The sequence below is a fragment of the Callionymus lyra genome, chromosome 2 (genome assembly GCF_982586985.1).
Source record: "Callionymus lyra chromosome 2, fCalLyr1.hap1.1, whole genome shotgun sequence".
Taxonomy (NCBI): Eukaryota; Metazoa; Chordata; class Actinopteri; order Syngnathiformes; family Callionymidae; genus Callionymus; species Callionymus lyra.
The window spans coordinates 7,845,837-7,859,783 of NC_141819.1; the positions used below are offsets into that span (position 1 = coordinate 7,845,837).

At 45.6% G+C, this 13,947-nt stretch overlaps 2 protein-coding genes across 2 annotated transcripts in view; both read left to right on the forward strand.

Annotated features, from left to right (window-relative positions):
* Positions 1–13,947, forward strand: part of LOC148085221 (uncharacterized) — a 337,696-nt gene that overhangs the window by 312,228 nt on the left and 11,521 nt on the right. The gene's annotated exons all lie outside the window — the stretch shown is intronic.
* LOC148085226 (uncharacterized) lies at positions 2,260–5,872 on the forward strand. Its single transcript, XM_087785542.1, has 2 exons — positions 2,260–3,415; positions 5,454–5,872. The coding sequence occupies exons 1-2, from the start codon at positions 2,260–2,262 to the stop codon at positions 5,870–5,872; spliced, it is 1,575 nt and encodes a 524-aa protein (XP_087641668.1).

A 13,947-nucleotide genomic window follows, 5' to 3' on the forward strand; every position in this document is an offset into this window, starting at 1 on the left:
AGGCACTTCGAAATTAATATTGAAAGGGAGAGATAGAGCAGGGAGAGTGAAAAATCTTCAAGACACAAAATGTTTGGTAAGATGGTTGCATCTGTCCGCTGCTCTGCTTGTGACTAAATCAGTTACAGGAAGTACAGCTGCTGGTATCAAAGGGGTGGAGTCAATCCAGCCCTCTGAGAAAGAGGCGGGGGAAGATGGAAAAGGAAAGTTGAAACAAGGTGGGATAATGGCACCATCCAGTGGACTTTACCCGGTACTGTCAGAGGAATTACGATTACCGGATTCACACCAGACTGACACACCTCCACCATATTCATCCAACAATCCATTCAAATCTCATACTGCTTCTCCACCACCACACCCATTATCAATACAAATGCCGGTATTTAATATAACAAGAGGAGTTGTTGCGGGAGATTTTGAGGGAGATGAGGGCCAATCAGTTCAACTGACCATTGACAAAAGTTAACCAAAGATGGGAGGAGGAATAAGTTGTCCCGACTTTCTTACTGTAGAGGATGTAGCAGCTCGACACCACTAATGGAAAAGGCCGATATGTGGGATAAAGGAATAATAAATGACCGCGAGATGACAGAAGTGTCTTTTGATACAGCAAATACATTTTCAAACTTTACTTTAACGGGAAAAAAGGGGCGGCAGATGAAAGAAGATGTCGAGTACTGGAGAGGCCGCCTAGCGGATATACAGAAAAGGAAGCAGCAAGGCAGGAAAAGAGAGGACGAGGAGAATGTGGAACAGAAAATAAGAAGAGAGGCAGAAAGACTTTTTCTGAATCACTTGGCGAGAAAGGCTGAAGAGAGGGCTGAGGAGGGGGCGGTCGGAGGAGAGTCATACAGGGAGCTAAATCCGTCTTGCCGAGAGGAAGAGGCAGGGGAGGTAGGGGGGACTGAGAGGCTGACAGGTAGAGATGGCCAAGGAACAGGTGCGACTCATACACAAGGCCATCCAAGTAATCTACAGGCGCCGGTACTCTTTAAGAATGCCCCTGGAGGAGGTGTGGCTCCCCAGTACAAACCCTTTTCTATTTCTGATATTCAAGCACTTGCTAGCCAGATGCCTCAACTTTCAGCTGGTGGTGCTGCGTGGTTATCTAAATGTACTACTCAGACTGCCGGTTTGCTTCTATCAGCGGGTGATATGAAAGCACTTGTCGCTAGAACGAGCTCTCCCGTTCAAGCAGGGCCCATATGGCTGAGATGTCCATGGCTGAATTCTGATCCCGCCACGCCTATCTCTCAGCAACAGGGTAGGGAATTGGCAATTGTGATCAGGGAATTGTTTCCAGCTCCTTCCATGTTGTTCTCTGAACTGGTATACACCCCAGGACCCGTTGAAAATCCTTCTACCTTTATGGCTAGAGCAGAAGACGATTTAGTAAACAAAACTGGTGAAAGCCCGGCCCAGATTCCTATGGCCAGCTCTCTCTTCAGAGCGGCGGTGTCCAGAGGTTTGCCCCCGGCTATACGCACGCTCGTGAGCGATAATCCTGACTTGGCAACTGCTGATCATACAAAATGGTGTTATCATGTGAAATATCTGCTGCAAAGACAGGATGATAAAGCCCGGGGTGATGATGTTAAAATTAAAGCACTAGAAACAGAATTACTTAACTTACAGGTGCAAAGGGCTAAACAAGATTACAACCAGGCTAAGAAGATTACCAAACCCCAGGTACAGGCACCGATTCAGGCCCCCGTAATGCCAGACCCACCCCCGTTACCCCAAACCATTCCCTACTCAGGCCCTTCTGATTGGCATTCCACCGCCGGGATGTATCCCATGTTTATGGGACAGCATCCACCCCAATATCCTGCCCCACAGCCCCAATATCAGCCCCGACCTAATCGCGGCTATACACCCAGACAGAGGGGAGGTTACTCGAGGAGTTCGGCTGAAGGTCCCTACGTGTCTCACGGCTTGAGTGACGTGCAGTGCTGGTATTGTGAAGAATACGGTCATTTGTCCACCTCATGTCCCGAGCAGGCTCCAAGACAGTCTGGTCCCAGAAGAGGGGGACGTGGCCGAGGTGGTCCACCAGGCTCCGGCCCTTTTGGTTATCGACATCATAACCAGCATCTGGCCCCTCCACAGGGTCAGTATCCTCAATGATGGGCCCCAGAAGCTGAAGGGGGAGGACTGCAGGATCCTCTCCTACTGGTGGATGTTCAAGGCGTGGCTATTCCTTTCATGGTGGATACTGGTGCTCGACACTCCACTATCAACAGCCTGACCCCCACAATGACGTTATCCCCACGAACTATTCCACTTACTGGCTTCTCAGGGCAGACCCAAAACCTGCCTTTCACCGCGCCTGCCGTTGTTTCAGTGGCGGGCCAGAGTCATCAACACTCGTTCGTCTATGCTCCAACGTGTCCTATTAATCTATTGGGCAGGGATCTGCTCATAAGACTGGCTACTGTTATACACTGCTCCGCGGAAGGCCTGCAACTGGTTTTTCCAAATGGAAAGGTCATTTTCTCCTCAGCATCGGACGAACACATGTTTCCATTGATGGAGCAGGATATTGAGACCCCTGTTTCAGCTACGGCTGACATCTACTGGGCATTGATGAACATTGAGTCACCTACATGGTCTGCACTTAACTCAGAAGTGGAAACGTGGTTGCCATGGTGTCGTGCTCTTCGTCCTTACCTCCCTCCTGTCAACCCGCCACATTGTACCCTCTATTATGACCGGATGGGTGACACTGTCTATGAAGACAGATTTCACCAGGTTGAAGGCAATGAATGGCTTTTGTCAAAACCATGTCTTTTTGCGGGCCCTGAAGGCATAGCACTGAACACTGAACTCACTGCCTTTCAATTGCAGTGGTACATGATGTCAACACCCACTGACCCCTCTGTGACTCCGGCCTCACCACACATCACATTAGCTTTAGCTGCAGGATGTACCGCTAAAGAACTGGGCCCCATGACTAAACGGGCCATTATGGCCTCAGACTGGTCACCCACATTTCATGAGGATTTGTCATTTTCTTCTTCCACTCAGACTTATTGTATCACATTGCATACTGATCCAGTACATCCCACACTCCAACACACCCTGATCAGCAGATGTCATGGCAGAGAACATATGGATTCTGATTTTGCGGCTGAAATGTTAGACCAACTCCCTTCAGGATTGTGGTCTACTTCTCCTACGGATGTAGGACTCTGTACCTCAGTGACTCCTATTACCTTTAATATTTCTCAAGGTCTTGTTTATAGATCCCAATATCCCACGTCTCCAGAGGGTAGACAGGGCATTGCGGAGACCATTAACGGCCTTCTACAAACAGGCGTGTTGCAGACATCACTTAGCTCCAAATGGAACACCCCGATCCTCCCTGTGGAGAAAAAGGGTACAGGGAAGTACCGGATGGTACATGACCTCCGTTTGATTAATGAAAGAGTTTTGACTCCCGTTCTACCAGTACCCAACCCACATGCAGCACTCTCTACGCTATCACCAGAACTCAGGTATTTCACATGCATTGATCTTGCAAATGCTTTTTTCTGTTTACCTCTTGCTCCTCATCTGCGTGACATGTTTACTTTTATATTTGAGGGAAAGAAGTACACCTACACTAGACTACCACAAGGCTTTGTGTTGTCTCCCGGCATTTTCAATGCCACCCTGAGAGACTTGCTCTCTGATTGTGTCCTTCCCCCTGACACCACACTTGTCCAGTACGTTGATGACTTACTACTGGCGTCCCCCACGGAACAAGGCTGTCTTGAAGCCACAGATGTCCTTTTACGACACTTGTACTCCTGTGGATTCAAAGTGTCCAGGTCTAAGTTGCAGGTTTGCAGACCCATGGTGTCGTTTCTTGGACGATTAATTTCAGCCAATGGCACGGGTGTCAGTTCTTCACACCGTGCTACCATTTTACATCATCCCAAACCAACGACTGTCCGAGAAATGCTACAATTTCTTGGCTTGGCAAATTACTCTCATAATTTCATCCGAGATTTCTCTGACATGGTAGCCCCACTTCGCCAGATGGTGAACAAATGTGGTATGCATAATCTTACAGCCTCACTGGATTGGTCCGAAGTGGCTGAGTCCTCATTCATCGTCCTCAAACAAACCATGGCGGAAGCCGCTGATATGCAGATTCCAGACTACACCAAACCATTCTATTTGGATGTTTCCGAAAAAGTAAAATAACACATCCGTTTCGGCTGTGTTATTTCAGAAAAAGGGGAACACAGGTGATAAGTTTGTCAACATGTATTGCTCAGTCCTTTTAGATGCCTATGAGAAGAAAAGTCCACCTTGTGCCAGGTATGCATCAGCACTTGCTAAAATTTTACTGAAAACAACTCACATAACGTTAAAGCACTCAGTCATCATAATGACATCACATAGTGTTTTACAATATGTCACGAGTAACCTTTTCACAATGACAGCGGGAAGACAGCAGAAGCTGGAAAAGATTCTTGCTGCACCAAACCTTGTATATATACACGATGGCGTGAACATGGCTGATGGGATGAATGTTGGGACCCCACACATGTGCGCAGACAAAGACAAACAAGCTCAAAAAATCAGGGAACATTTGTACATAACTCCTCTGACAGAGCCAGAAAGGGTGCTGTTCACTGACGGGTGTTGTTTCAGAGACAAGGAGGAATTATTGTCCTCTTTTGCAGTAGTAGTACAGATAGGGGATGAAGAGATCCCGTTGATAAGTGCAAATATAAAAGGGAAACAGTCAGCACAAAGAGCAGAAATAATGGCGCTCACAAGAGCTCTAGAAGAATCTGTAGGACAAGATGTAAATATTTTCACAGACTCAGCGTACGCCGTTACAGCGGTACATTTTGGATTGGCAGAATGGTCCAGGACTGGATACATGACTGCCTAAGGAACTCCTGTTAAAAACAGTGAAGACGTAATGAAATTGTATGCGGCACTTATGCTCCCGTCAAAAGTAGCTGTAGTCAAATGCAAAGGACATTCAATCGGACTTGACAAAATATCAAAAGGTAATTGCGCGGCAGATGCATTGGCAAAACAAACCGCGGGTTATCAGCCACAAGGGCAAATGATGGTGGTTCCAGCTGAAGAAATGGATGAGCAGTCATCCTGGTCAAAAATTCTTCACATTCAATCTCAAGCATCACCTGAAGAGATTTCCATGTGGATAAATCAAGGCTCAGGGAAAACAGAAGAAGGTGTCTGGTGTAAAAGGGGACGCCCGGCTGCACCAGTAGCCTATCTGAAATCTCTAATCCTTGAGGCACATGATCCTACACATGTAGGCAGAGAAGAAACAATTCGAAGATTGGACAATTGGTGGCATCCATTTAAAAACCAAATGGTGAAACAAGCACTAATCTCGTGTAATGTTTGCAATCAAGCTGCAATTAGGCCTACTCTCAAACCATTACCAGGACTAACAAACCCCTCAGTTTTCTTTCCAGGACAAATGGTTGTTATCGACTATACTGACATGTTGGTCCCAGTTTCTGGATACAGGTACCTGTTGGTGATGGTGGACGCCTACTCAGGATGGCCAGAAGCATATCCTTGCCGGAAAGAAGATGCAAAAAGCATCTCTAAACATTTGGTTAACCATTACATTCCAACTCATGGTTTTCCCCATTGTCTGAAAAGTGACAATGGCACGCATTTCAAGAACACCCACTTACAACAGGTGGAGCGCCAATTGGGCCTCAGACACAAGTTTGGTTCTGTTTACCACCCCCAGTCACAGGCACAGGTGGAGAGAATGAACAGGACATTGAAGGACAACCTCAACCGAGTCATGATAAGTACCGGAGTCAACTGGCTCGCGGCACTACCAATGGCACTGAAACGTGTCAATAACTTCTGTCTGTAACTTTCACCCCATGAGTCAGACATAACACCAACTGAATGTTGCCTTATAAGGACTTGTGTGCAACAGTAGACAACGGCCTTGTAAGAATATATGCGCATGTTTTCACAACAGTAGATAACGGCCTTGTAAGAATATATGCGCATGCTTTCACACTCGTAACTCAGAGCTCTGTACACCTCTCGTTGTTATACGTCTTGTGTAACATCTTTAATAAATCTTTTTGCCAGACTATATTGGACCGGACTTTTTCTCTCACTAACTCAAGGATCCCAACGAATCTTCAAGACTACTTCACTCTCCAGAAATTAAGAGTATGGTGGAAGGTATAGCACAGAACATTAAGGATTGTGCTGAAACCAGTTGTGGACCTGTGCAGAGAGGTGGAATGATACATTGTCCCAGATGACAATGTTTTGCATCTGTTGTATTTGGTTCACTGTGAGGATGCTGTAAGTTTATTTCAGTAGTTGATCCAGAAATGCTGCCTTTTTGTAGAGCATGAACCTGATTGTTGTGTCTACAATTAAGCAATCATGTGCATCTGAGTGTTGTGTTTATTAAATCATGAGTGTGGTCATTTGAAAGTCAGTGTTTTGCAATTTGCAAGGAACTGATATCATGATATGCATATGTGTCTAATGTATACAAATGTGTTTAGGGTTTTGCAATTGATTGTGTTCATTTGCAAAAAGTGTGAAGCTGACATTGTGCTTATAGTTGTGCTAATCACGGCTGGAGTTTTTTTCCTCGAATGTAAGGTTTTTATAATTGTGTATGACTTTCGATTTTAGTGTTTATGCAATACAAAGAAACTGTAACATGGTTGTTTTCGCTGCAACGCCCTTTACAAGTGGGTCCAGTAGACTTCAGCTTTCCTGACTCCAAAAAGTTGCCTTGTTGGTGGAAAGTGAGGCCTTTTACAGACACAGCCTACTGCCCCCTGCTGTGTGGAGAGTACATCGTATTTTTCTCATTGTACTAGTTGCAATGAAGATAAATGAATAAATAGAAAGAACCATTTGTAGAACCATGGTTATGAAGAGAAAGGGGTTCATCTTGTGTTTGGGTCAGTCTCAGTCTGAACAAGGAAACTAAAGATCCTCAGAAAAGTTTTTTTTTTTTTTTAACTTTTAATTCCTTTCAGGAGAGAAATGAAAGCACATACAGTCAATAAAATCTTGACAATGAACCAGAACACCACACCTGGTAACAGTCTAACAAGAAACACAGGTTTCATGAGTCACATACTTTTATGTCAGTCTAACCCTGTGTTAGATTACAATTATTATACACTATACGTATACGCCATACTTAAATTAATGCTAAAAGATAATCAAACTATATAGTATAAATTACTCGCTTCATCTAAGAGCTTAAATGTTTGAATACACATTCACAATCAACGTTTCACTCCAGACTGACAGTGTTTCAAGACCAGCTTGAAACAGAATTAGAGATACGACATCGGTTATTTAAAACATCTTTATATCTGCCAATCACACCTTAAATCGTAGATCAAAGAACGAAGCAAGACACACCAGGAAAAGGGGGGCTAAAAGACGGAAACCCCCACCCGAGAACATTTGAATGATTAGATTACAAGGAAACAAATTAGGAAGTTCTCTCTACGGGGATCGGGACACAGGGATAAGAACCATTTGGCCGGAAAGGACGACCCCCTGGGCAGGACTTTTTTTTTTTTAAATATAGCGATGTTTCTACAGATCGAGACATTTTCTCCCGGGGCTATTGACCTGTACAGTCGCCGGAAGAAAGTGTGTCCGGTCGCGATCGTAAAGCTTGTATTTTGTTTGACCTGAAGCGGCGAATAAACGACCCGTGACACACTTGATTGTCCATCTTTCTCCATGAAGCGAAGTATAAGAACCGGAAGTGACGTTGTGTTGGAGCGAACGGAAGGGACTCCGTGTTTTGACTGTTTTAATTGTGTGCAGTCATTTGCAAAAAGTGCGAAGCTGACATTATGCTTATAGTTGTGGTTATCAAGGCTGGAGTTTTGTTCCTCGTGTGTAAGGTTTTTATAATTGTGTAGTGTTTATCAATCCAAAAAAACTGTAACATGGTTCTATGGCTGCAACGCCCTTTACAAGTGGGCCCAGCAGACTTCAGCTTTCCTGACTCCAAAAAGTTGCCTTGTTGGTGGAAAGTGAGGCATTTTACAGACGCGGCCTACTGCCCCCTGCTGTGTGGAGAGTACATCGTTTTTTTCTCATTGTACTAGTTGCAATGAAGGTAAATGACTAAACAGAAAGAACCATTTGTAGAACCATGGTTATGAAGAGAAAGGGGTTCATCTTGTGTTTGGGTCAGTCTGAACAAGGAAACTAGAGATCCTCAGATTTTTTTTTTTTTTTTTAACTTTTAATTCCTTTCAGGAGAGAAATGAAAGCACATACAGTCAATAAAATCTTGACAATGAACCAGAACACAACACCTGGTAACAGTCTAACAAGAAACACCGGTTTCATGAGTCACATACTTTTATGTCATTCTAACCCTGTGTTAGATTAAAATTATTATACACTATACGTATACGCCATACTTAAATTAATGCTAAAAGATATTCAAACTATATAGTATAAATTACTCACTTCATCTAAGAGCTTAAATGTTTGACTACACATTCACAATCAACATTCCCTCCAGACTGACACAATGTTTCAAGACCAGCTTGAAACAGAATTAGAGATACAACATCGATTATTTAAAACATCTTTATATCTGCAAATCACACCTTAAATCGTAGATCAAAGAACGGAGCAAGACACACCAGGAAAAGGGCCGCTGAATGATTAGATTACCAGGAAACAAATTAGAAAGTTCTCTCAACGGGGATGGGGACACAGGGAACTTGAAAGAACCATTTGGCCGGAAAGGACGACCCCCTGGGGGGGAAATTTGCCTTAAATATAGCGATGTTTCTACAGATCGGGACCTTTTCTCCCGGGGCTATTGACCTATACAGTCGCCGGAAGAAAGTTTGTCCGGTCGCGATCGTAAAGCTTGTATTTAGTTTGACTTGATGCGGCAAATAAACGACCCGTGACACACTTGATTGTCCATCTTTCTCCACAAAGCGAAGTATAAGAACCGAAAGTGACGTGGTGTTGGAGCGAACGGAACGGACTCCGTGTTGTGATCGTTTTAATTGTGTGCAGTCATTTGCAAAAAGTGCGAAGCTGACATTGTGCTTATAGTTGTGGTAATCACGGCTAGAGTTTTGTTCCTCGAGTGTAAGGTATTTATAATTGTGTACAAATTTTAGTGTTTATCAATCCAAAAAAACTGTAACATGGTTCTATGGTTGCAACAGCCTTTACAAGTGGGTCCAGTAGACTTCAGCTTTCCTGACTCCAAAAAGTTGCCTTGTTGGTGGAAAGTGAGGCCTTTTACAGGCGCGGCCTACTGCCCCCTGCTGTGTGGAGAGTACATTGTTTTGTTCTCGTTGTACTAGTTGCAATAACGAAACATGACTAAACAGAAAGAACCATTTGTAGAACCATGGTTATGAAGAGAAAGGGGTTCATCTTGTGTTTGGGTCAGTCTGAACAAGGAAACTAGAGATCCTCAGAAAAGTTGTTTTTTTTACTTTGAATTACTTTCAGGAGAGAAATGAAAGCACGTACAGTAAATACAATCTTGTCAATGAACAAGAACACAACACCTGGTAACAGTCTAACAAGAAACACCGGTTTCATGAGTCCCATAGTTTTATGTCAGTCCAACCCTTTATACCAGCGTCAGAAGGAGTTGATCAGTGTCTTGTTCCATCAGTTCTGGTCAGAAGAAGCTGAATTCTGCTCCAACATGGACCTGAGACCACAGAGAAGAGGAAAGCTGCAGACAGGTCAGTGACTCTCTGACTCTCACACAAGTCAGCAGTTGATGAAAAGAAATTAAAATTAATTAATCAGACAATCCTTGTTGATGTTTTCAGAAGTTGAAAAAGATCTAGAAATGATGACACAAAAAATCTGAATCAGACCACATTCAAACACCTGACATGTACATGTGTTTATTTGTCAGCATGTGTGGTGTGTGTGAGTATTTGTTTTGTATGTATATTTGTGCTTTGATTTGTGTGCTTGGGTGTATTTGGGTGTGTGTGTGTTTGGGTGTGTTTGTGTGCGTGCATATTTGTTTAACTTCCTGATGACGCAGTTTATAAGAATCTAGTATTTTTCAACCACTGTTTGTAATTTGTCTATAAATATTCTTTATCAGCAAATAATATACTATTATTGTGTGTCTGTGCTGTTGTAGTGACTGATAGTGTGATCATGTGAGTGTGTATTGTTAATATAGACCAGGGGTGCGTAATAGTCGGCCGCGATCTACCGGTCGAGCCGTGACATAATAAAATATGATATAAGAAAATAAAAGAGAAGTAATCGACGCAATAACCATTTATGTGACATGAACAGCAGCCAGTCGGAGCTCTGGTCTCTTTCAATGTGAGCGCAGCCAATTTCATATGTATCAAGAATAATAGGAGCGTGAAACTTGACTTCCTGACAGGTTTGAAGGTGTCCTACGTACATATTTACTGCTCAGATCCAGAGACACATTAATATCAATATGATGAAAAATAAACACATGTTTGTAGATACATGAGTGGATAATAAATTTTACTTAAAATTAAACTTAAAAATATGTTTGTCATTTACTAAAATAATGATCTTTATTCATTAAGACAACATGATGTATATACAGTTGTTTTTCCAGGCATGTCACACAATTAGGAAAAAACGAGAAGGAATTATAAGATTGTTTTTATAATATAACAAACAAAATGGGAGTTCGGAACTATATCCTTAAAAACAAACTTGTATAAATACACCAAAACATAATCACAACATGCAAAGAAAAAACTTTCATTTTAAAAACATAGTAAGAATAAGTGCATGTGTTGAGCACGTGAGCCACAAATTCTAATGAAGCTCAGAGACGATCAGACCATCATCATCATCATCATCATCATCACTACAGTGCTTTAAGTTACTGATCTTCAGTTTTATTCTCGTTAAACTTGATCATAAAATGATTCAAATAAGCCAATGATAGCCTCTGTAAATACAATATTCTTGTTAATAAATGTGTATTTAAACATATAAACTGTCATGAGTCGAGCAGGACAGGAGACCCAGATGCGGAAGTGCGAATAATCCTTCGGAGGAATAGCTCAGAATAAAGTCATTTAATGATCCAAACGGTCGGAACGGACCGGAACAAAAAACAAAACAGACGCTCGGGACGGAGGCAGGGCACGGCTGGAGATTGGGGTCTCGAACAGCAACTAAAAACAAAAAGACAAAAAGACTCACGTGGGTAAAGTAAAGAGCTTACAACGTCAGGGGTTCTCAAAAGATCGTTCATCAGAACACGAGCACGGAGAGATCTGAGATTCCAACCTGGTCAGGAAACTGAATACTCTGGCGAGTTCTTCCGGTTAGAGATGCTCCTTATCTGTGGGAAGAACCCGCCATTCAATCATCACCAGCCGCGCACCTGCCAGCGTCTGTCAAGACAAAACAGAGGAACACGTACAAAAAACGGAAACACACCTTCAAAATAAAACACGAATGACTGAAACATGACAGTACCCCCCCCTCTAGGTAGCGCCTCCAGGCGTTCTACCCGGTCTTTCCGGGTGCTCCCGGTAAAAGCCTCGGAGGAGGGTGAGGTCCAGGATGAGTGAGCGGGAGATCCAGGAGCGCTCCTCTGGACCGTAGCCCTCCCAGTCCACTAGGTACTGGAGGGCTTCTGCGGCGAACCTCCAGGATCTTGTGGACCCTGTACGCGGGGTGATTGTCAATGATGAGAGGAGGAGGTGGAGGCTCGGCTGGCGCACTGAGAGGACTGGTGGTGACAGGCTTCAGGAGAGAGAGGTGGAAGGTGGGGTGGACCTTGAGCGACGGAGGGAGCTGGAGGCGCATCGCCGTGGGATTTATGATCCTCTCGATCTCGAACGGACCTACGAACCTGGGGGCCAGCTTACGGGATTCCACTGGAAGGGGGAGGTCCCGGGTGGAGAGCCAGACCTTCTGGCCAGGTGAGTAAACGGGGGCTGGCACACGGTGCCTGTCAGCGAGGTGTTGATTCCGGACGGCGGTGCGGGACAAAGCAGCCCTGGTATGGTGCCAGACAGAACGACAACGTCGTAGGTGGGCCCGGACAGAGGGAACCGCAGCTTACCTCTCCTGAGAGGGAAAGAGAGGTGGCTGATATCCGTAGGCAGCCTGGAAGGGCGACATCCCAGTGGCTGAAGAAGTCAGAGAGTTGTGGGCATACTCCACCCAGGGGATCTGTTGACACCAGGAGGCGGGGTGACGCGCCGACACGCAGCGTAGTGCTGCTTCCAGGTCCTGGTCAGCCCGTTCCGTCTGTCCGTTGCTCTGCGGATGGTAGCCTGATGAAAGACTGGCCTTAGCCCCCAGGGACTTGCAGAATGCTCTCCAGACTTGCGAGGAGAACTGGGGTCCACGATCTGAGACGATGTCCACCGGGATGCCATGGAGTCTAAAAACATGTAGGACCAGCAGGTCCGCTGTCTCCAAGGCGGACGGTAGCTTGATCAGGGGGATGAAGTGAACCATCTTGGAGAAGCGGTCCACAACCGTAAGAATTACTGTCCTACCCATGGATGGAGGAAGACCGGTGACGAAGTCCACGGAGATGTGCGACCAGGGGCGACTCTGCACAGGTAAGGGTTGAAGGAGTCCAGCTGGGGGGCGACGAGAGGACTTTCCACGAGCACAAGTGGCACAGGCAGCTACAAACTCCTTGACGTCGCGTGCCATCTCCGGCCACCAGAATCTCTGTCATCGAAATGCCAGGGTGACACGCTACCCTGTGGTTGTGCCCCCACTGAAGCACTTGGGCACGAGCTGGCTGCGGAACAAAGAGTCTATCAGGCGGTCCAGAACTGGGTCCTGGGTGACTCTCCTGAGCCTCCAGGACTACCCGCTCTATATCCCAGCTAGCCGCCCTGATAAAGCACCGCTTAGGGAGGATGGTCTCATTCGCAAGACCCTCCTGGGAAGGAGCAAACTGTCGGGATAAGGTGTCAGGCTTAATGTTCTTACCTCCTGGGCGGTAAGTCAGGGAAAAGTCAAATCGGCCCAGAAACAGGGCCCAACGAGCCTGGCGGGAGTTCAGACGCCTGGCCTCCTGTAAATAGAGCAAGTTTTTATGATCCGTCAGAACCAGAAAAGGTACCTCTGAGCCCTCCAGCCAATGCCTCCACTCCTGAAGTGCAGCCACCACCGCCAGGAGCTCCCGGTTGCCAATGTCGTAGTTTCGCTCCGCCTGAGACAGTTTCCGGGGAAAAAAGGCACAAGGATGTACTTTGTTGTCCCTAGAGCACCTCTGAGACAGCACCGCTCCTATGCCGGTGTCAGAGGCGTCAACCTCCACGATGAACTGACGGGCTGGGTCAGGGTGTCGTAGGATGGGTGCAGAGGAGAACAGTGAGCGCAGCTGGTTGAAGGAGTCTTCCGCCTTGGCGGACCAGAGGAAAAGATTCTTAGTGGAGGTAAGCTGGGTTAGTGGAGCGGCAACCTGGCTATAACCCCGGATAAACCTACGATAGAAGTTCGCGAATCCCAGGAACTGTTGCAACTGCTTGCGGCTAACAGGCACCGGCCACTGGGAAACTGCCTCCACCTTCACGGGATCTGGCCGCAGCTGACCCTGCCCTAAAATAAAACCAAGGAAACTCACGGTGGAAACCCCAAACTCACACTTCTCAGCCTTGACAAAGAGTCTGTTCTCTAACAGCCACTGGAGAACGCGGCGGACATGGCTGAGGTGTTCATCACGGGAACTGGAAAAAATCAAAATGTCATCAAGATAGACGTATACAAAATCATTTAGGAAATCCCTTAAGACCTCATTAATGAGTCTCTGAAAGACCGCTGGCGCATTGGTCAGGCCAAATGGCATGACCAGATACTCAAAGTGTCCTAAGGGAGTCTTAAATGCCGTCTTCCACCCGTCGCCCTCCCTAATACGAACCAAGTGATACGCGCTTCGAAGGTCCAGCTTGGTGAAGA